The 22,523-nt window shown below is 40.5% G+C and overlaps 1 protein-coding gene across 3 annotated transcripts; it reads right to left on the bottom strand.

Annotated features, from left to right (window-relative positions):
- Positions 1 to 200: 200 nt before the first annotated feature.
- On the bottom strand, positions 201 to 21,100 carry LOC121901296 (beta-1,3-galactosyltransferase 2-like). Of its 3 annotated transcripts, none has more exons than XR_006097230.1 (5): positions 20,931 to 21,100; positions 5,619 to 5,799; positions 4,145 to 4,402; positions 2,300 to 3,285; positions 201 to 2,204 (listed from the first exon to the last, which is right to left on the bottom strand). XR_006097230.1 is itself a non-coding variant. In XM_042418004.1 (4 exons), the coding sequence occupies exons 1-4, from the start codon at positions 20,954 to 20,956 to the stop codon at positions 2,689 to 2,691; spliced, it is 1,062 nt and encodes a 353-aa protein (XP_042273938.1). In that variant the 5' UTR covers positions 20,957 to 21,100; the 3' UTR covers positions 201 to 2,688. The 3 variants fall into 3 exon arrangements, 1 of the variants encoding a protein (XP_042273938.1); XR_006097231.1 differs by having other exon boundaries at positions 2,565 to 3,285; XM_042418004.1 differs by having other exon boundaries at positions 201 to 3,285.
- Between the last annotated feature and the right edge of the window lie 1,423 nt (positions 21,101 to 22,523).

The following is a 22,523-nucleotide window of genomic DNA, read 5'->3' as shown; positions in this document are numbered from 1 at the left end:
ATTGATAGGACTGATAAAGGACACGGGGCGAGGAAGAGGAAGCCAAAGGTTTAACAAATAGATATCAGGAAATCAGTTGGAGGTTGTATAACTTGTCTCACTCACAAGACAGAAAAAACTATTACTGACAGCAGTAAAATAAAATCATTTATATAATGTCTCACTTAAAAAATATATTTATATACAGTATGCATGTAAAATTCAAATCGTACATAGATAGACACAGACAATTCAATTGTATCATGAAATTATTTATCTGTTTATTTATTACAGTGTAGCAAGGTGGGGCACATAAAATGAAATATTCATCTAACAGAGTGTAGCAGCTCCACCACTGATTGAGTTTTATAGAAAGGTCTTCGGTGGCTGTTGGCTCAGCTGATTTCTGTGAAGTGAATAAATCTATCATTTTGCAGCTACTAAGTAATTATAAATTAATGGCTTTCAGAGGTTTTCCTGAGTTTGAGTACTTTGGGAAATGGCTAACTTGATACAAGAGGCTATTTCCTGCATTTTCAACAGCTACACGTGCACACACGATGCTCGGTGACTCAGCAGTGCTAATGAGGGCTGTCTAGGATAAGTACAACTGATGTTACTACTGTTAAGGAGCCTGTCAAACAACCTAATTCACCAACATTCACCAAAATCACCAGGTTCCTCCAGGTTTTATGCACAGCATCATTAGAAGTCAGAGATGGTCAATATTTAAAATTGTTGTTTCTGATACAGAAGTCCAGATATCCAATCTAGATACAAATACCACTGCACTACTAGTTAGAGGAATGTCAAGTTTCTGCCATTTTGTCAATGATTGAGAACATCTCTTTAGATAAAGATTTTACTGCAGGTTGTGGCATTTTTAAAATATATACAGTATAATATTCTAATTCTCTCAGTCTCACCTCAACTATTATTCAAAGAACACACTGGATACCACTGCCTATGCCTCCTGCCTATGCTTTCAACCACTGACTGAGGGGTATTTAAACCATTTTACCTTTCATAACTTAATTCTAATATATCCTCCTTATTTATTTATTTAATTTACAATTTTGAACAGATTAAAACTTTTACCTGATGATGGTGCTAGATGAATTCTCAAAGGATCACCAAAGCTTTTACAATTTATCTTATAAATGTATATTCCCTACACAGGAATATATATGTGTGTACCAAAATTTCATAGTAATTCATCCAGTGGTAGAGTGAAACAAAAAATGTCAACCTGCTGGTGACGCAATAGGAAAGGTCAGGGTATCACCAATGTCATTAAGGTATGTAGTCTGGAAACCGTGAATGTCTCTTCCAAGTTTTATGCTAACCCATTGAATAGATGTTGGCGTATTTGACTGGATGATTGAAATTTTTGACCTGCTGGTGGTGCTGGTGAAAACTTGAGGGGACCACTACAGTCATTAGGATTCATCCTCTAAGAACCATGAATGTCTTGTCAGGCTTTGTGACTTGCATGCAGGCCTTTCTTTGTGTGACCCTATGGTTGAGGCCCAACACCTGCATCTGTGAGGAGTACTTTAAAGTTTAATCTGTGAAGGAATTTAACGTTATTTCATTATTTCCATTTCATTTCCATTTTCATTCTGAAATAGATTTAACATGAGCTATAGAGTCATTCCAGGAAATGCTATCAGTGATAGAAGCCACATCTCATGCAGTACATGGTTCAGGCCATGCATACATTTTTCAATTCTGATTCAAGTACTTTCCATTGTTCAGGAAATCAACAATACCACACTTTATTATCAGCGAAGTGTGCAACACAAAAATGTTTTTAGTTGAAATTTTTTTCATTAACCAAAGCAATTTATTGCACATCACATATGGTGTTCTTATGTCTACAAGGGTTCTTTGTATGGCAAAAGCTATTTTGTTGGTGAATATTTTGGTTACAACTAGTCAGGCCAGCTAACATAAAAATCTAGTTTAGTTGTAGTATCTGTTTGGTCATCCCTGATAGAATATTGAATTCATGTTGTGGATATCCAGATTATTCCTGGACTGCAGTCACTACAACTACAGTCTTGCTGCACACTGTGTGAACTGTGTAACGTTGTGCGCCTTTACACACACATGCAGCAGAACTGCGTGGGTGGGCCTCTTCATCTGCAAGGATGTTGCTGTGGTCTCAGTGATTATGTGCAAATCACACCCCTGTGGACCGATCATACTGTTTCTTCATGCCACTAAAATGAATTTGAAAATAGAACATTAAGGTTAATATTCTTCTTGTAGGGGCTAAAGTGCAAACAACTACATTACCTCACAGTGTGGTACTTACTTGGCCTGCTAACTTCATGTGATTACTCAGGTTAATCACACACTTCCTACAACTGTGAGCTGCATGGCCACCAAGAGCAATTTTAAAACTTGATCTCTACTGAAATAAATATTTAATTATTGAAATCTTAATAATGATTTGTGCAATCTTTGCAAATACCTAAAATATGAACATTTTTTTCTTAGCCTCTAAATGTGTGTAGAAAAAGATATGTCTCACAATATCTGTCTTAGTATCAAAAATACAAACCGAACTTTGCACTCACAGATATCATTGAGGCAGAAACTTATGATGTAAAAAGAGTGGTGTAACTGCTGTACTGCACAACAGAGGGCTATGTAGGTCGAGGATGTCCCTTAATGTTAAAAGGATGTGCCACACAGAGGTGTTCAACAGCCCCCTTGTACTTGAGTCTGATATGCTCCCCATACATCTAAAAGCTGCTTAGGGCTGCCCAGTATTGTTGTAATGACAGATGTCCAGTAACAGCGCGTCTCCTTTTGCATTATTGCCTTGAAGAGACCACCATTAGGAGGATTTGTTAGTGCAATATTTAGATGTCTCATACACAGTCCCACATACACATCTTCAATGTAAATAGCTTTTACATGTGCAGATGCCTCTACTATCTTTTTAGGTAAATCCAGTGAGAACACATAGCCCAGTCCCAGGGCATAAGGAGGGTACGTGGACTCAGGAAAGGCAGAATAAGGCAGAAACCACTTTGAGTTATGGTCTCGAAGAACAAGAGCACCCTGTGCCAACATTCCTGTCATGTACAGATGTTGGGGGGCTTTCAAAAGCATGTCAACGAGTTTGTGGACATTAAGGAACATGTCAGAGTCAATCTTCATGGCATACAAGGTGTTGGGGCAGTGGTTGCTGAGCCATTCAAACATGACCATGGTTTTAATAGTGAGGTTGTTGTAGGTGTCCAAGAAGTCACTCTGGAGAATGTCATGATTTTCCTGGCTTTCTTGTAACACCTAAAGACAGGGAGATAGGAGACCAGACTTTACTGTCAAATATTTTTAGTTGCTTGGAATCAGAAAACTGACATATTATCACCTATTGGTATTGTCAGTGTATGAGGAAACAATGGCCTATTTTCACATCCAGTAGCTATGGAGCAACATTACCATGTGAATGTACGTCAAATATTCACTCTGCTTTTAGCTACGTTTTGCTCTCAACTAACTTTTTGCTGAAAATAGCTGCCTGTTGGTACTGCTAGAAAAGTGGTTGATTAGGGCTTTGAAGGAACCAAAACAGTAAAATTGCGAGCCATAAAACCAGAGCAAAAATCTGAAAGATGCTGGAGCACTGTGTAGAACTCTAATAATTCTCTTTGAGTTTGTCATTGTGACTGACCCCTTTCACATTAAACATTGGCAACTAATCCATTGCTGATATAAAAATATTGATTAGTGCAGCTTTAACGTTTTAGTTCCTTAAGATTAAATGCAAAAAGCAGTCTAACAAATTCTTCAATTTTTTTCTTCCAAGCCACAGTATATACAAAAACACTAGACATAAACCAATCTAACCAAATAATCTGATAGTACTCTGTAGCGCATTTTGTTTGGCTGCAACTATAACTGGCATCTCAACCTTCTATCCTCTCCCTGAGCTGTTAAGCTTGTGAGTTTCATATTCTCTGAAGCATCTGCTGTTGCTCATTCATGTTGGTCTATTTATTTTGCACACAGCAAGAATAGAAATGTGCTTGGATTTTCCCTCAATTAACCGCTAAAATGTTTTCCCCTCTCTTGTTTAAACTGTTCTTTAATGATTGAAAGGGATAGTGAAAGAGAACCCAGTCATTTCAAAAATGAATCAACTTACTTGCTTCTCTAACCCATGTCCCTCTTTAGACCGTCCCAGCAGGAAATAGTGGCTGATCACTCGACCCAGCACTCTGGTTTCTCTGCACCACGTTTTGCGGATAACATCACGTGCCTCTCTGTTGTGAGGTGCGACTGGGATCATAAGAACCAAGAATGGGCTTTCCTGCTGACATCTATCTGGTTCGTCCAATATGAAATGGTACTGGTGTGGGTATGCCACAAAGTACTCTGATGTTGAAGGCTGGGCTGGTGAGGTCTGTGCAAGCAGAGAGGGTTGGTGTTTACTGTGTGTTGAAACTCATTAGTTCAGTACAGTATCTTTTTTTCTCTTGTTAACTTGTCTACAATGTAATATTATCTTCAAATAAAAAGATAAAAAAAAATATGTATCTATTAAGATGTATTCAGACAAATGACAATGGGAATTTTGACTCTGATTTAATTGCACAAGTTTGTGCAGTCTGTTTTTATTCACCCAAAACAGCTAATGTACCAACTGCACAGATGTTAGGTTTAGCTAGTCAGCAACGTACGTGTGGAGTGTCTGTGTGTGTCACCACAATTTTCCTCTCATCTCTGTACATATATGAAGTAGATTTATTAAAGTCCAGGGATGAGTGTTGGGCAGTAAATTAATAACAAGTTCTTTATTCAGTAAAGACCAGAGTAAGGAAATACAATTTGAAATTCAGTACATACATTGCAGTTACTAATCCTGCGTATCGCTCCATTACTCTTACAATTTGGGGATTTGCTTACTCGCTGTTTTGCAATATGTTTGGTGGACTTCAAAGTCTTACCATGAGGATAGTACTTCTGGACTGCCGTCCACATTCACCGGGGCTAACGGTATGCTATCTGGTGATGTTCATTAAATACAGCCAAAGTTGCTGCTGCTTCAACCACTATGTATGTTTGATTTTCTGTCTACAATTTAAGTACAGAATATGTTGCGTGTCAGGATTTGAAGTTGTTTAAAGGCACCTTTGACAGAGCTGTGCTGAGTAACGAAAGTAAATTATCAAGTGATGTAGTTATTTACATGTGCTGTTAAGTGATTAGCAAAGTAACTACTTTTATCAATGACTGACATGTAAAAAGTAACTGTAGTTTGTCAGTTGCCATGTTGTAACATTTTCAAATTGCGCAGAAGCAACTTTGCCTCAATTCACACAGCCTAGAGCGAATTTGAGACTATTTGCACCCATGTGCATCTTTCCATTGACTCCTTCGCAATTGTTTCTCATCTAAAATTCACTTTGCTTTGAATTTCGACACCTGAATGTTAAACACTATCTCCAATGCATGAGGTGGTAAAAAAGAGAACAGTGATGTGTTACTGCTGACTCATCTCAAGTGTGTGAAATTTCTTATTATAAGATAAACAGTAGATCAGATATTTTTCCTTTGTCATTTTGACAGCTGCATTTGTTTCAATGTGATTTAACACTGACATCAGTAAATATACTTACACTGCCATTTGTAGTCATATGTTGTTGAGTGTTGTAAGATTTGGTTGACCAAATCTTATAAATCCAAATGTGCAAAGGCTCGAGGCTTGAACCGTAGCAAAGTAACACTAAAGTTACGATCACGAGGAACAGCGTCAAAAAGCACAACCATCGTCTAGTTCTTGTCCATGGAGTCTTTTCACTGCCAAGACAAAAGTGAAAATAGACATCTTTAATGCCCCTTAACTGCACATCAGAAGCACCTCACTATCCATTACTGGATTAGAATCAGGAAGCACTTTGCTTATATTGCCTCTCCCTTGACCAGAAATGTAGGCATTCCTCATTAGCTGTGATTTATGTGTAACTGTTTAGAGCAAAGGAAGGAGTCTCCATTAAAATCTGCATCCATCAGAAATCACCACAACCACAAACTGCTCTGGGCTTACTGCAAGCACTAAAACGTTTGTAGACAAATGTGTGATGCATGTTAACCCATTGTACATATTGATGTGTAGCATAGTATATATGCTTGAGATGGTGAACACATATGATTTACTTTGTAGCCCTCATGGCACATATATAGCAATCAATCAACATAATTAAGAAGCTCCAAAACCACATTACAGTCAAAGTGTCTGTGAAACCTTAAAGGTGCAGTGTGTAGAATTTAGTGGCATCTAGAGGAATGGACTTGGCAGAAATGGAATACAATATTCATAAATATGTTTTAATTAGTTACTAACTATAATCACCTGAAAATAAGGATCGTTGTATTTTCCTTACCTGAGAATGAGTCCTTTATATCTACATAGGGAGCAGGTCCTCTTCCATGGAGCCCACCATGTTTCTACAGTAGCCCAGAACGGACAAACCAAACACTGGCTCTAAAGAGGGCCATTCGCGTTTCTCCTACACGCTTGAAAGAGGAGGGTGAGGGGGAGGGGTATTCAGTTTGCTGCAGTCTGCAACCTCACCACTAGATGCCACTAAATCCTACACACTGGTCCTTGAACAACCCTAAGCATTTAGCTCCAGGTAAAAACAGCTCTATTAACTTTTGAAAAGGCTGCATCATCTCGTTTAAACAGTAGGACACCTATTACAAGAATAACTCAATGGTTCCTCGCAGTTCTATGAGCTGTGTTAAGTTAATGTTTTTTCTTTTTTACTAATGTTTTAATATTCATATTTGAGTAAGTGCTGATGCTCATTTTCATCACATGACTCTAGCTACTGTGTTGACAGTGGTATGCTGAGTGTGTGGTGAACGGAGGTGCTATAGATAAAACAGTTAATAGGCTAGTTTTCTTTGTAGGGTTGTGTTCATGTTAGAATTAATCTCTATAAACAGATATCTGCATATGAATGCAGAATCTGTAGGCAACAAGACAAGATTCTGGTACTGGAAGCTTTCTGGTTTCCGTTTGTAGTCCAAGTAGTATTGACTAATCACGTTTGAGTGAGCTTTGGTTGCATGCAGGTAAACAGTGCATGTAGAGAGCAAAATAGCTGGAACGCATTGGCTGAAATGCAATCTTGGAACCCATTGGCTGTTGTCTGACAACAATTTAGCTTTTTAAAAATGTATCTGCATTCATATGCATATATCTGTTCATAGAGATTAACCCAAATGTCATCTGGACCATCTCAAGTTGCTAATCGGACTGTAAACAACAACTGGCGCATGAAAGCGAAGTCTTGGCCCAGATATCTGTTATCCATTATCTGGATATCTGCTGGCTACACCAGAGCCCCTGAAATATTGACTGTTGCCCCCAGGGGCTATATCATCATCAGACAGATAGCCTTTGGGTTCCGAGATTGTGTTAGAATTCATCTTATGATAATAATAATAATAACAATAATAATAATAATAATAATAATAACAATGATGATAATATTAATAATAATATTAATAATAATAATAATAATAATAATAATAATAATAATAATAATAATAATAATAAATCGTTTATTTAGTATAGCACCTTTCACAGAAATGAAATTCACAAAGTGCTTCACAGGAATAAGAGTGGAAAATAAGACCATAAAATCATACATAGAGTAAAAACATATGCCACAAGTTAAAATTAGAACAAACAAACAAACAAACAAAAAAAAGGTACCACAAGTAGATACACATGAACAAATGATCATTACACATCACACACACCAATCAGACAACTCAAGAAGACACAAAAGCCAATTTAAAAAGATGTGTCTTCAATAGGTTTTTAAAAACTTCAATAAAGACTGCTGACCGTATATGTACAGGAAGAGAGTTCCAAAGGCAAAGGCACAATCACCTTTAGTTTTCAGCTGCGAGCGAGGGACAGCCAGTAGGTCCTGGTTTGATGACCTAAGTGACCTAGTGGCGACGTAGGGATGGATAAGGTCCATGATGTACTCAGAAGCCTGTCCCTGCAGGGCTCTATATGTAATAGCAAGAACCTTAAAATGAATCCTAAAATGAATGGGCAGCCAGTGCAAAGAACTTAAAATAGGAGAGATGTGAGTCATCCTGCTGGACCTGGTTAACAGCCTTGCAGCCGTATTTTGGACCATTTGTAGCTGGTTCAGAGATGCTTTGCTGAGACAAGTGAAAATGGAATTACAATAGTCCAAATGGGATGATATGAATGCATGGATGATCATTTCTAGTTCCGGTTGTGATACGATGGACTTGAGTTTAACAATATTTCATAGATGGAAAAAACATGTACGGGTCAATGATTTAACATGCTGATCAAAATGCATAGCCTGGTCAAATGTGACACCAAGATTTCTTAAGTTTGACCTAACAGCTGATGAAAGGGACCCATTACTCTTAGCTACCTTGGGAGCTATACTGCCAGAAGCAATAATGAGAACCTCTGTCTTGTCAGTATTAAGCTGTAGGAAGTTGTTTGACATCCAGTCCTTGATAGCAGTCAGACAGTTGTGCAGCACAGACAGTTTATTGGGGTTATCAGGCTTAAAAGATACATAAAGCTGAATATCGTCAGCGTAACAATGATAGGAAACATCACTAAATTTGCTGATAACCTGACCTAGGGGGAGCATATATAAAGCAAAGAGAATAGGACCCAAAACGGAGCCTTGCGGCACACCACAGGAAAGAGAAGCACTTTTGGATGCGTAAGGACCAAGATACACAGAAAAACTCCTATCTGTGAGGTAGGAGGAGAACCAGTCCAGAGCGCTCCCTGAGACACCCACACATTGCCTGAGCCTTTCAGTCATTATTCTGTGATCCACAGTGTCAAAAGCTGCGCTAAGATCCAGCAGCACTAGAATGGAGCATTCACCCACATCTGAGGACATCAATAAGTCATTGGAAACTCTGAGAAGAGCATTTTCGGTGGAACACTTCTGACGGAAAACAAGGTCCAGGGTATGCCCCCTAATGTGTGTGGGCCAAGACACATGTTGAATAAAATGGAAAGACTCAGTGACGTTAAGGAAATCAGCAGCAAAGCTGCAAGTGACATCATCCACATGAATATTCAAATCACCAACCATAAGAACTTACTCCAACCTTATGATAGAGGATAAAAAATCAGAGTTCAGATATAAAAGAACTGTTAAAACGAGGGGGTCGGTAAACATACAATAAAACAGGTTAGAAAGACCAACTTTGGTTAACTGCAGTTCAAAAGAGGTGAAGATTGCAGTCTTCACTGATTGACTCTGAAAGCATTTCTTCAGGACCACAGCAAGACCTCCACCCCGGCTGTGGATCTCATGGTGCAGATAAAAGTGCAATCAGATGGGCACAGTTCAATAAAAGGGCTGTAATCCGTACATTTCTGCCAATTCTCAGTCAGAAACAGAAAGTCCAATCCTTTTGAGATGAAAAAGTCGTTCAATAAAAAGGATTTATTTTAAATGGAGCGAACCTTCAACAGTGCTAATCTGAGGGGCACAGAGTCATTGTTAGCAGCAGCCCGGGCCAAGGGGCGCAGGTACAGAGGATCTGCACAGAGGAGCGTGGACGGGATGCCCTGTTCCTGACAACTGGAATCAGTGAGCCAGGACCTGAAGTGAGGAGATGGACGGGTCAAAGAGTTACTGCTGCTGGTGGATGATAGGGGGTGCTGGCGCATGAGACGATGGGATGGGATGAGACAGGAGAGGGAGAGGGGGGTTTCGGAGTGGGTGTATGTTGTGTACACAGTCATGCACGTGGAGCAGACTGGATTGCATGCTGAAAGTTTGACGACAGCATTTGAGTACCTTGCCTGTTGAGATGAATCCCATCTCCTTTAGAGAGTGATGCACGATCCCAGAACAAGTTAAAATTGTCAATAAAAACCAAGTTTTGAGCACTACATGCGGAGTGGAGCCAGGTGTTCAGGCTGAGAATGTGGCTAAAGCGCTAAGCTCCACATCCAAAGGAGGGAATAGGCCTGCTGATAAAAAATACTTTCCAGTGTCCTTTAAAACGCTAAAAAGGAGGTTAAAGTCATTTTTGGTGCACTCAGACTCCCGACAGGAAGTGTCGTTCGTCCTTACATGCAGCACTATATGTGTGATGGAGGCTGGGAGTGAGGGCAGCAAACAGAGGAATTTATCCATAATCACGGGTACTGTGGCACCAGAGAAACAGCGAGTGATAGCATTTATGAAACGGATGTCCCTGGTTATGGAGTCACCGATAATTAATGTAGTGGGTGGAATGAGAGGACGAGGAGGTGAAGTGTGCAAGCTACCTGGACTGGGCAGCAGGCGCTCCATCTGCAATGACAGCTGTTCAGGTCGGAGAGTCTGCGGAGGTGGGCAAGAGCAAGGAGGCTCAGCCCGAGGAAGATCTCCCGAGTGTCTGATGACTGCTTCCTGCCGCATCCTACGGCGCCTATTCTCGTTCATGGAGCAGCGAGCCGCCCGTTCTGCACTTGCCACAAGTGGAGGAGACGCAGTGGTGACGGGAGGGGCCAGAGCCGGAGTGGAATCCGCTGGCTCGGGCGCCGGCGGGACTGCAGGGGCTTCACCCGGATGGACTGGAGCGTCATCCATCAATGAAATAAAGTGGTTAGATAGAGTGAAAGGAGGTGGTGGAGAGACTCTCCTTTTAACCAGATCCCTCTTTTGGCCACGATGAACCACCTCAGCCCAGGATGGCTGGGATGGCATCAGAGTGAAGCTGTGGACCGAGGCCATTCCAATTCCGACCTCCAGATCAGCTGGTGGCTCCAGAGCAGCGGCGGAGGTGGTGGTATCCGGTGCCCCTACAACCAACTCTCGTTCGGAGGAATGGCCATCCGCTTCGGCTTCAGGACTCTCCGGGCGGGCAGTGCCGGTGTGCATTGAAGGCAGCCAAGGAAGGGTGGCAGCAGAGGTGGAGATCAATTGTGACATCAGGGAGGAGAGCGACCGGGCCGCCGGGGCAACAAGGCTGGAGGATTGCATATGGGTGAGTACTGACTATTGCAGTCCGATAAAGAGACAATTTCTGACAGCTTCTGGCAGGTACTCACAGACGCCAATGCATGCGTAATGTGCGCATGCTGCCCCACCCATTTTTTCTCTTCTGGTTCGAACCATGGATGTATAATAAGAGCTGGATAGGGCGCCGCCACTCAGCCTTGCAGCCAATTTTTCCCAGTGGCCACTCGCGGTATTGCAGCGAAAAATCCCCCTGAGGCCCAAAAAGGATTTTCCCCATAGACCACCATTGTAAAACAGACATCTATAAAACTGTTGACAGGACCCCTGCAAACAACGTCAATTGTTGTCAACCTCAATGACTCTTTCTGTTATGAACTTTTGATCCATGGAGGTTTTATATTTGTAAAACTTTCCTCGAGTCGAGAAAAGCGATTTAAAAATCTGTGATGTCGTCACAATGTAAAGTCTATGGGCCGAGCGGGAGCTCGCGGGCGTGGCCAGCAGGGGAAACACTACTGCGCATATTCAGTGGGCAGCACAACGCGAAAGCAAACCCGGAAGCTAGAAACTTTTTTTTGCGTATGTGCCAGGTGAGCAATTCCTATAGGACTGAATGGGCGCCATTTTTAGTCTGGTATCCAGCTCTTATAATACATCCATGGATCGAACGCAATTGCATTCATTCTTCCAGTTTAGCAATAGCATAGTTTGCTAGCAAATGAAGAAGAACACAGTTGTGTGTGGGCTTATTTTAGACAGGAGTGTTGTGTTATTTGCAATATGATGGCGCTGTGGCGGAAGTCAGTTGAAGCAGGAGTTTGTGCGAAGTTTTGAAATTGGTTGCCATTTATTGTTATGCTGGTTTGAGTCAATTTGGGTAGATTAATTGACTTTTACATTGGATTAGGTCAAGTAGGGAGTAGAGTGTGAGAGTATCAGCCGATGGTCTGTATATTCCCGGTGGCGGTTCTCTCATGCTACTTCTCATTGACTGTTGTATCATATTGGGGAAGGAGCTACAACAGCATGGAGTTGAGTGAGGAGGAGGGGTATTAGAGTGATAGAGGAGGAAATGAATGGGAACAGGTGGGGAAGGGAGCCAGGCATCAGAAGGCTAGTGTGGAAGGCAAACATTTGCTCAGCTTGTTTCTCTGACATTTTAAGATCCAGACATTCAGGAGGTTTATATCAGGAGCTGAATTATCTGCAGAGATCTCCTCCTCTCAAAAAAAAAAAAGTACACGGTGATAAAAAACAGGTGAGAACACTGAATAAAGCAGTTTCGTGTTAAAAATCAGTGTTTATCTGACACTGTATGGTGCATAGAGGACACTGGAGGGGCTGCGAGCCGAGCTGCTGCTAACGTTTGCTCAGTTTGTTTCTCTAGGCCTATAGGCCTATAATATAATAACTTAAAATGCTTTTGTTTTTTATTGATATTAAAAAAGTGAATAATTTATGTTTTTCATGTCATTCCTGTTTTTTTCTTATTGGAAAGTTAAGTCATCTATTTGTAGGCCCAAAATCCTCTTATTTCACTCAATGGTCTTTGTGCTCTAAAAAATTTTGTGACACCAAAGACCGAATGGCCTTACCCCTAGAATGATGAAATCACAAGCCTGGTGTAGGATTTAGTGGCATCTAGCAGTGAGGTTGCAGATTGCAACCAAATGAATACACCTCCCCTCACCCTCCCTTCCAAGCATGTAGGAGAGCCCATTGTGGCCGCGAAACTTGCAAAAACAAACTTGCAAAACGCAAAAGATCCTCTTTAGAGCCAGTGTTTGGTTTGTCTGTTCTGGACTACTGTAGAAACATGGCGATGCAACATGGCAGGCTCTGTGGAAGAGGACCCACTTCCTATGTAGATATAAAAGGCTCATTCTAAGGTAATGAAAACACAATGATTCTTATTTTCATGGTATTATACAGATGCTACTAAAATCTACACACTGCACCTTTAAAAATGCTAAAAAAAATGACAAGAGGAGCTGAGAGAAAAGAGAAAGAAACAGTGCCGTTTGAGTTTGATGCCTAAGATATCCCTAAAGAACTTTATTTTGGATTTATAAAATACAATGTGAGGGAATTCGTCCCAAAGCCAATGAGATATTTCAATTGCAAGGAGTTTGGGCACATAGATAAGATGTGCAAGGGCAAGAGAAGACGTGCAAGGTGGTGATCATGAATATGGAAAGTGTAGACCTGGTATAAAATGGAAATGTTGTAACTGTGGAGATCAACACAGTATTGTGTACAGGGGATATGAAGTGAGAGGCGGCTGTACAGCAGATAAGAGGAAAGGAGAAAGCATCTAATGCAATGGCAGTTAAACTGGCTGGACAGGAGAAAGTGACTGATAAGTAGGGGGTGTGGGATAGAACAAACATTGACAAGTATTCTGAAAGAATTTGACAGGAAGATAATGGCAGAGAAAAAGAAACTGTTAACGTTCATAGCAGGAGTTATAAATGCAACTGCAGATGCAAAATCTAAAATAGAAAGAATTCAGATTACTGTCAAAGCAGCTGTTCATAACGGTATATGAGAGGTGTAAGATGGGAGGAAGTCACGGATGAGTTAAGTATTCAGGCAAGTCAAGAAACACAATGAATTGGTTAATAGTAATAACAATTTTAGTCCTCCATTGAGATGCAAGAGGTTTGACTGCTAATGGCCAGGATTTCAAACAGTTCATCCAAAGTTGAAAGAAAAACCAGACCTATTCTGTATTCAGGAAATGTGTTTAAAACCAAGCTTAGAGTTCTTAATAAATGTGTCAATCAGGCAGGACAGGAAAGATGTGTCAGGAGGGGGTTGTGTCACATTTGTGAAAGAGGGCGTCTCCTATAGAACTATTGAATTATTGTGTGGTTATAAATTTCTATGATCCATGCAGAAAATTAGAACTCAGCAGACTTGAGGAAAAAGAAGGGATACATAGAGGAAACACTGTGTGGTGTGGAGACTTCAGTTCACATAATACATTATGGGGGAGTGATATAACTGATTACAATGGCTAGGTAGTGGAAGAGTTGCTGGATGAGAAACACCTTGTATTATTATGGATCATCCATCATTATCTATTAATGATGGAAGAAACACAAGGATAGATGATCTGTGCTAGATCTGACATTAGTAACCAATATCTTAGCGCCATTGTTTGACTGGCATGTGTATCAGGAAGGGACCATTGGAAGTGATGATTATCCAATATACGGTAAAATAAATACAGCAACGGTACAGACCACTGAGAGCACAGGTGGAAAATGGACTTTTGGAAAAGCTAATTGTGGAAATTTCATGAGTGAATGTGATGTGAACAATTACATCAGATTAGTAACTATGAATACAGAAATGTTTAACTGTAAAATAATGCAGGGTATAATATTGGCTGCAATAAGATCTATCAAAGAAGTTCTAAAAGAAGAAATTAGTTCCATGGTGGGATGATGAGTGCAAACAAGCAGGAAAGAATAGAAACAAAGCATTCAAACTGGTCAAAAGATCCCATCATTTTCAGCACTTGCTTCAGTACAAACAAGCCCAAGCAATGGTTACAAAACAGTAAGACAGGCAAAGAGGACATATTGAAGGAGGTTCTGTGGGTCAATTGGGAACACCACTCAGATGGTGGAAGTCTGGGGAATGATAAAAAAAAAAGGGGGGAGGCGATAGGGGGAAATGGGACTACCCTGTTAAGTATCACAAATGAAGTGGTGATAACCAATAAAGAAATGGCTGAACCAGTAAATACCTTTGATGAATAGCAGTGGTAATGAACTAGATATCCCATTTATTGTTGGAGAGTTGAAGAGGCCATGATTAAACATCTAAGTCAAGTCAAGTCATTTTTATTTATATAGTGCACAATTGCAAGAAGTTATCTCAGGGCACTTTTCACATAGAGCAGGTCTAGATTGTACTCTTTAATTTACAGAGACCCAACGCCCCCATGAGCAAGCACTTGGTGACAGCGGCAAGGAAAAACTCCCCTTTAACGGGAAGAAATGTCAGATAGAACTGGGCTCTCGGTGGACGGCCATCTGCCTTGACTGGTTGGGTTGCGAGAGAAAGTGGGAGGGGGAGAGGGGAGAGAGACACACAGAGAAGCACAGCAACAACAGTAATAACAATAACAACAATAATAATGAAAGCAATATGTCTAATAATAATACCAGTACCAGAAAGCAGAAGTAGTAGCAGGGCAAAAATCGCTAATAAAGAAAAAGCACATAATACAAGGATGAATAATGAAGGAGGATTAAATAAATTGCTGATGTTATACAGTAAAGTTTGGGAGGAGGGGTGAGTCCCTATGAGCTGGAAGGAAGTAATTATAATTCCATTCAGAAACCCTGGGAAAGATCCTAGTAAACCAGATCTATAAACTAATGGAGCGAATGGTTAATGGGAGGCTCATGCACTTAGGAAAGGCAGGAGCACAATGAACCCAGTTCTGTGTTTAGAGGATGAGGTCAGAAAAGCCCAGGTTAAAAAGGAGACAGTGGCTGCAGTGTTTTTGTGGAAAAGGCATATGATATGTTATGGAGAGAAAGTTTGTTGATCAAGCTTCATCAAATGGGAAGTGGGGGAAACATCTTCAGGTGGATTATGGATTTTCTAAGTGGAAGGATGATTCAGGTTAAAATAGGGTCAGACCTCTCAGAACAAAACATGTTGTAGAAAATGGTATGCCCCAGGGGAGTGCTGTAAGTCCTGTGTTATTCTCAGTTATGATAAATGATGATTTGAAAGTATACCTTTAGGCATGGGAAGGTCTCTGTTTGTAGATGATGGGGATTTGTGGAAGAGGGGAGGGAATCTAGAACATCTAGTTAAGAAACCACAGGAAAGGATATATCAAGTGGAAAGATGGGGAACAAAATGGGGTTTTAAATTCTCTGTTAGTTATGTTCTTCACAAGTAAGAAAACCAGGGAATTAAGAAATCTGAAGTTATAACACAGAGAGAGTAGAATGCTTTTGTTTTTGGGGAGTACATTTTGAGGTGTCTTGCTGGGCTAGAATGGGGAGCTGATATTGTGTCATTGAAATATATCTATGTATCACTAATTCAGGCAAGAATAGATTATGGTAGTGTGGTGTATGATTCAACAGCCATAGGATTTGCTTAGGGGCAATAAAAAATGGCACTAGTTCTCCTCTTCAAGTTGAGGCAGGAGAAATGCCACTGTGGCTCTGTAGGAGAGCTCTAATGGCAAACTATTGGGTAAATCTGAGGGGGCACAAAGATAGTCATCCAATTAAAATGGTCTTTAAGGCTTGGTGGGAGAAGGAAAAATACAAAAAGTTTTGGATGGGTAGGTAACGACATAGCAGAACAAATGCAAGTTCATAAAATTAAATTTTGTCCAACTGTGTTGTGGCCTGCGAGACCAGTCTGGATGCAAAATGCTTACATGGACATGGAACTACTGAATATTAAGCACAGAAATTAAACAGCAGATCTAGTTCAGGAATATTACAGATGTAGAGACAGAAATAACTGATTATATATAGCTTTTTACAAATGGGTCAAAGGATCAAATAACAGAGGCAACAGGAACTCAGGAATCCTGGGAAATGAGAAAGCAGACAAATTAGCACAGGAGGCGGTCAGGAGAGAATATGTGGATATTAATATTAAATGTTCAAAATCAGAAGGGAAAGCATAGTTTGGAGGGAAATAATCAAACAATGGCAGCAGCATTGGAATAGCACAACACAAGGAAGACACTTAAATGAAATACAAAATAAAGTAAGAGTGGTAAGAAATAGTGGAATCAACAGGAAAGAGCAAGTAATTATAAGCAGATTAAGAATTGGTCTCAACAATCTTAATAGTACACTTTTTATCACAGGAAAACACCCAACTGGCCTTTATGATCAGTGTCAGGAAAAAGAGACAGTTGAGCACATCCTGATTTCATGCAGGAAATGTGAAGAGGAAAGAAGGGCAATGCTAAGAGGGCTACAGAGGCTAGGACAAGTGGAGGTCAGGGTTAAAGATCTGCTGGAGTGTGGGACATGGTGAAAGGGAAAAAACTGATATCTAGATTTTTGAGAGTAGTTTGACTAATGATAAGACTGTAATAGTTCTGGACAACAGTGGATGTTTAAATCCAAAGGGAGGCATTAATGCAACTTAAAGGATGCCAACTGCTGTAAAAAGCCAAAGAAGAAGATTTGCGATATGATGAAGTTCAGGATGGGATTTCAGAACCAGGACCATGTGAGGCTGATAGCTGACAGCTGATGATGGATAATGCTAACGTTAGTTAGCTAATACTATTAGCATCCTATTTTGTAAATGTAGACACCGTTTGACACGGCATGACATATGTTATTAACTTATCTAAAGCAGGATCCTGCTATCTAGTTACATAGCTTGGTTACTTTCTGTTTGCTCAGCAAAAACATTTGTAATTTTTACTTTCAAGTGGTTTTATGTTGCTGTGATATAAGGTTTTGGAAGATACTGCAGGTAATGAAGAGGTGGTGTCTCTGAGGTTCTCTCATACCTTAGCTACATTTGTTCTATATCACAGTTATTAATGATTGACCTTCACCATATTCTCCAGCAGAATAGTGTATATATGATGTTGCACAAATAAAAGTTACTCTCAAAAAGGACAAACGCATATTTGCAGTTTTATACCTCAACTTCAATCAGCATATTAAGAGTCTCATTCAATCCTGCTATTCACAAATCAGAAATATTGCCAAAGGCAAACCAAAAACCTGGTTGAGCAACTCATCCACACCCTCATTTCCTCCTGCCCTCAGTCACACGCACGCCACTGAAATTTGCATATATGTAGCTGGCCAATCAGGACGCATCTACCAATTCTGTGTGTCCCACACAGCATAAAAGGCAGTGTCTTGCTGCAGCTCGCATCCCAAAATCACTTCAATGGATGGCGTAGGAGCGGCAGGGTCCATAGGTGGAGGGCTCTGCCTGTGCTTATAGAACTAGGGTTACAATATCGTAACCTTTGTTCTATCTCACACAGGCTCCGCCCTCTACTGGACTCTATGGGTACAGTAGGTGGAGCCGGTGAATGTTTGCCCTGCTGCAACATGTCATCAGACTGCCTCACTGAGCCTGACCAACTATAGATTAGTCGCCATGGCCCTTCTACTATTTTATTATACCAGCCGCTTAAGTGGAGCAGAAGGGGGCCCACCAGCCCAATAACATGAACATGAACTGGGTGAAATCATGGCCTAACCTCAGTCCTCAGGAGGACAAAATACCTCTAACTGAACAGCTCTTGACGTAAATGATCTCCTTATGGTATTAGGAACAAAAGAGGAGTTTGGTCTGAGACCACCACTGTGGTCACCACAAAGCAGCAAACAGCTGGGATGAACTGATAGGTCGCACAATTCACTTACTCTCTTAGCTGAGGTCAGTGCAAGCTGCAAAGCTGTCTTGAACGACAACACCTTCAGAGAAGAGCGCTTCAGAGGGTCATAAGGATCACTTGCTAGGGCCTTGAGCACCAAAGGCAGTTCCCACCGGTGGGCAGAGACACGCATCACTGGCAGTTGTCTCCTAACCCCCTGGAAGAAAAGTTTCACAAGAGGGTGGGGAAAGACAGGTCTGTTGCCAAAGCCCTCATGACAGGAGGAATCAGCTGCTGAATACACTTTGATAGTGGCATGAGACCGCCCCTTTCCGACCAGATATTCCACAAAGGAGAGAACCTCTCCCACGGCACATGTCCCGGGGTCCAGTCTGCTTACCCCACACCAGCATTGGAATCCCAACCAGGCAATGTTGGATCCTGCTCTCCCCGCTTGGATGGTCTGCACCAGCTGCACAGACAGGAGGTGTTCTGAGGCCACACCAACAGGTTCTCTGCCATCTTCAACAGGGCTGCGGATTGGACTCCGCCTTGCCTGTAGATGCACACGACCATGGTGCCCTTGTCTGTTCTCACCAACACTGGAGTGAATAACCCAGTCTCAGTGTTTTGTCCATCCACTCCAATAACCCACAGCTGTGACACCATTCATTGTAAAACTGTGTCAGAGGATGGCTGGTCAGCTGGGGAGCAGCAGAGGAAGCTGTGATATTCCAATTTGGCCCTCTCCGCCGCCAAACCATATACGGAAGATTGGCCCATGGGGGGGTGGTAACGAAAGGGCCTTGTCAACAGACAAGAGGTTGACATCATCATCCATCGGTGAAACTGCTTGGAGAGTCTCAGCCAAGGTGTCCGGTGGGTGAACTCATCTTTGCCGCAGAGATCAATCTTGAGGTCCGGTTCGCTCTTGTCACAGCTGAGTGAGACGTCACACCAGACAATAAGGGTCCAGCTGTTGCTGGCATCCATGGAGAAGTAAGATCAGTGAGCTGATTTCACCATTGCTGAAGTGAAAAGGATGGGAAATGCAGCAGACACTGCCCTTTATACTATAGGGGACACACAGAATCGGTAGGCACATCCTGATTGGCCCCCTACATGCAAATTTCAGTGGGTTACTACGTGCATATGATTGGGGGAGGGTATTACCCAAAGAGTCCAGTAGAGGGTGGAGCCTGTGTGAGATAGAACACCACATAATGTGCCACCAGTGGCACACCTACCTGGCTCTCCGCTGGTTCTCTCGCCATCGGTCTTATAAAATCAACTCTAGATGTCACTTTAGTGTATATATAGATATATGTTTTTGAAAATCCTGTTTCTATATCATTAGTTCACTGGGGTGGCCAATCTGCAAGTTGTTGATGAACATTTTGGCAAGTAAAGAGTACGAAGCTGACAACACTAAATAAAGTAATCACACTTCCGTTCTAAAACACAAGTAGAATTATAAAAAGACAGGAAAAGAATTAGGTGAATAGTTTTTGGTTTGGGTTTATGGTCTGAAGAGTATGCAAATAGCCAGGAAACACATTGTTGAACACTCACAGACAGAAGCACCTGTCTACTTCACATTTGTTCAAATGTACAGTATCAACTGGTTTCTGAGGCATGAGCATTACTCATATGAGCTAAATTTGTCAAAAGAAATATAAATATAAGTATATTTTGGTCAAATAATCAAAAACATTCATGAATTTTCACCCCAACCTAAGACACATCAACAAAGCCTCATTCACTGTCACTTTATATCTATAAAAGTAGTATATAAAGTATATAAAAACAACAAACACCAACCACAGCAAAAAGACAGAAAAGAAATTAAACAGCAACACATAGCTAAATTAATGAATTAACTAAACTAACTATTAGAATTACAATTTCCATTACATTCCAAGAAATTGTAATGAGAGTTGAGGTTTAGAGTGAGGCTTTGAGGAGAGATAGCAGTTGACGCATTTGATGGAGAGGTTTATCCAGAGATCTTTGAACATGTTGTGGGCTTTAATGTTCAAAGCAATGTCCTAACAAGGACACGTAGAGACAAAGTTTCCACTTTCACCGCTTGTGATACAACAGTACACACGAGTAGCTGCACAATAAGTTCAGTATGTATTTACATGTATGCGTTAACCCAACTTTGTAATATTTGCTAAAAACTAAATATAACTGTAAAGATTCAACTGTACGGTAAATTCAGATATTCTACTGTCATTAGTAGTACTGACATTACTGTTATCTACTGTAACCAGAAAAAATGAAGATTTTGCTCGTGTCATAGCATTATTAGCTGCAAAATAATATTTGCTTTTCTTGTTGAACACCCAATTAAATGTTATAGCAACATAGTCAGAAATGATACATTTGCAAACTGGTAATCAAGATATTAGCTCTAATGATTATGAGGAGTGCAGTCTCTACAGCAATCAGTCTAACGGATCCATGTTAATAACTGCCCAACAAGATCTATAATAAAAGCTTTCACATTTAAGAACCACATTTGCTGTATGTAAGAAGTTTCCCTCAATACATTTTGAATAAACTTAAAATTAAAACTGTAGACTTACCTTTTGGATATGGAGTTTTCTGTCATTTTTGCAAAGCAGGAAAATGATTTCAGAGCTGACTGTTGTAACTCTTACAGCTACTAGTCTGACAGCAGGTGAAATGAGGATGTTGCTGTCTGTGTTGAGTGTTATGGTTTGCGGTTGTGTGTGTCAGGCAGGCATATCAGGCCTCCTTCCGTGCAGACACAGACACCACACTGCTCTATAAACATACATAAGAAATGAGAAAATACATGGCAATCAGCTGAACAAAACTCAAATATCAACTCTATTGGATCTACATTAATGTGCTTTAAGCAGGAGTACAGTCAACATTACTCTACATACTTTTGAGTCATTATTACAACATCATTATATTTACCAGATAGCGCACTGACACTCCCTCAGTGGGAGTACAGTCTTTTTAGTTTTTGCAGTTGACAGGCACAACATAAACTTAAATGTAATTTTCCAAACTTGGTTATATCTCAAACTTACTAGAGGCATCATACATTTAGAAGCTTCAAAGAGCCTCAAAGGCATAAATTCTTTCATCACTGAAATTACAATTACCAAAAATGTAAACTGTAAATAAAAGTCAATAGAGCTTGAATTATGAGTGACATGGTAACATTTTCACATTCATAATCTCAGCAACCTTAATTTAGTCAAATAAAGTTAATAAGTCAGTACAATAATACGCCATACTTGCCATCCTGCTGTTCTGAGTTTCTTTTTTAACAGACACACTTGTGCTCTTCTACAAGCAGAATACTGTGGGCTGTTTATCATAGTGTATCATCAGGCCTGGCACTAATAGATTTTCGTGCGAGCTTCACCCCAGGCACCCTCCCCTAACCCTCCCCCATGAAAAATGAAATAGATAAAAATATAGAGAATTAAATATATATATAAATACATGTACAGCAATGGTTATAAAGACACAAATATGCCTTTTGTTAATCAAAATATTTACTAAAACAATTATTATGAATATAATTTAAATAGAACTTTAAATAGAACAGAAAGTACACACAAAAGATACATGAATAATATCCAATTTAAATATAAATACAGCCTCAAACTGTGTACATTCTTCTGAAACAAATACAAGTAAAATGTTTCACATGATGTAATTTAAAACCAAAACCAAAACATAGCAGTGCCCTGGGCAGGCACTATGAAGGTCGCCAGACTGGGTACTGGGAGTATGTTAACCACAGCTCGTTACATTGCATATTGAAATTGAAGTGAAAGGAACGGGCCTGTGTATCACGTCACTGTCTGCTGCTAATGAAACCTGACACCTGATGCAAATGTGTCACAATAAACGCCTTCCAGTAAGGGCAAGAAATGTATGCACACCACGCCAGTAGAATGCCTGAGAAGGAAAACTCTGATATGATACCTGACACAGGAAATTCTGACATTGTGTCAACAGTAGACAAGAGCATATGAACACATCGACACAGCCAATGAAAGCAAGATAGCGAGCTCTGAACAAACTTCTTCATTATTGTGGTTTATGAGTAATATATTAATCATTCAGCGTTTTCTTAAGTTTTTCAACATCCAACCAACCTCTAGCATATCAGGGACTTTTTATTTAATTCT

Source organism: Thunnus maccoyii, chromosome 8 (assembly GCF_910596095.1).
Source record: "Thunnus maccoyii chromosome 8, fThuMac1.1, whole genome shotgun sequence".
In the NCBI taxonomy this organism is placed as follows: domain Eukaryota; kingdom Metazoa; phylum Chordata; class Actinopteri; order Scombriformes; family Scombridae; genus Thunnus; species Thunnus maccoyii.
This window is presented reverse-complemented; position numbering and strand designations above follow the sequence as displayed.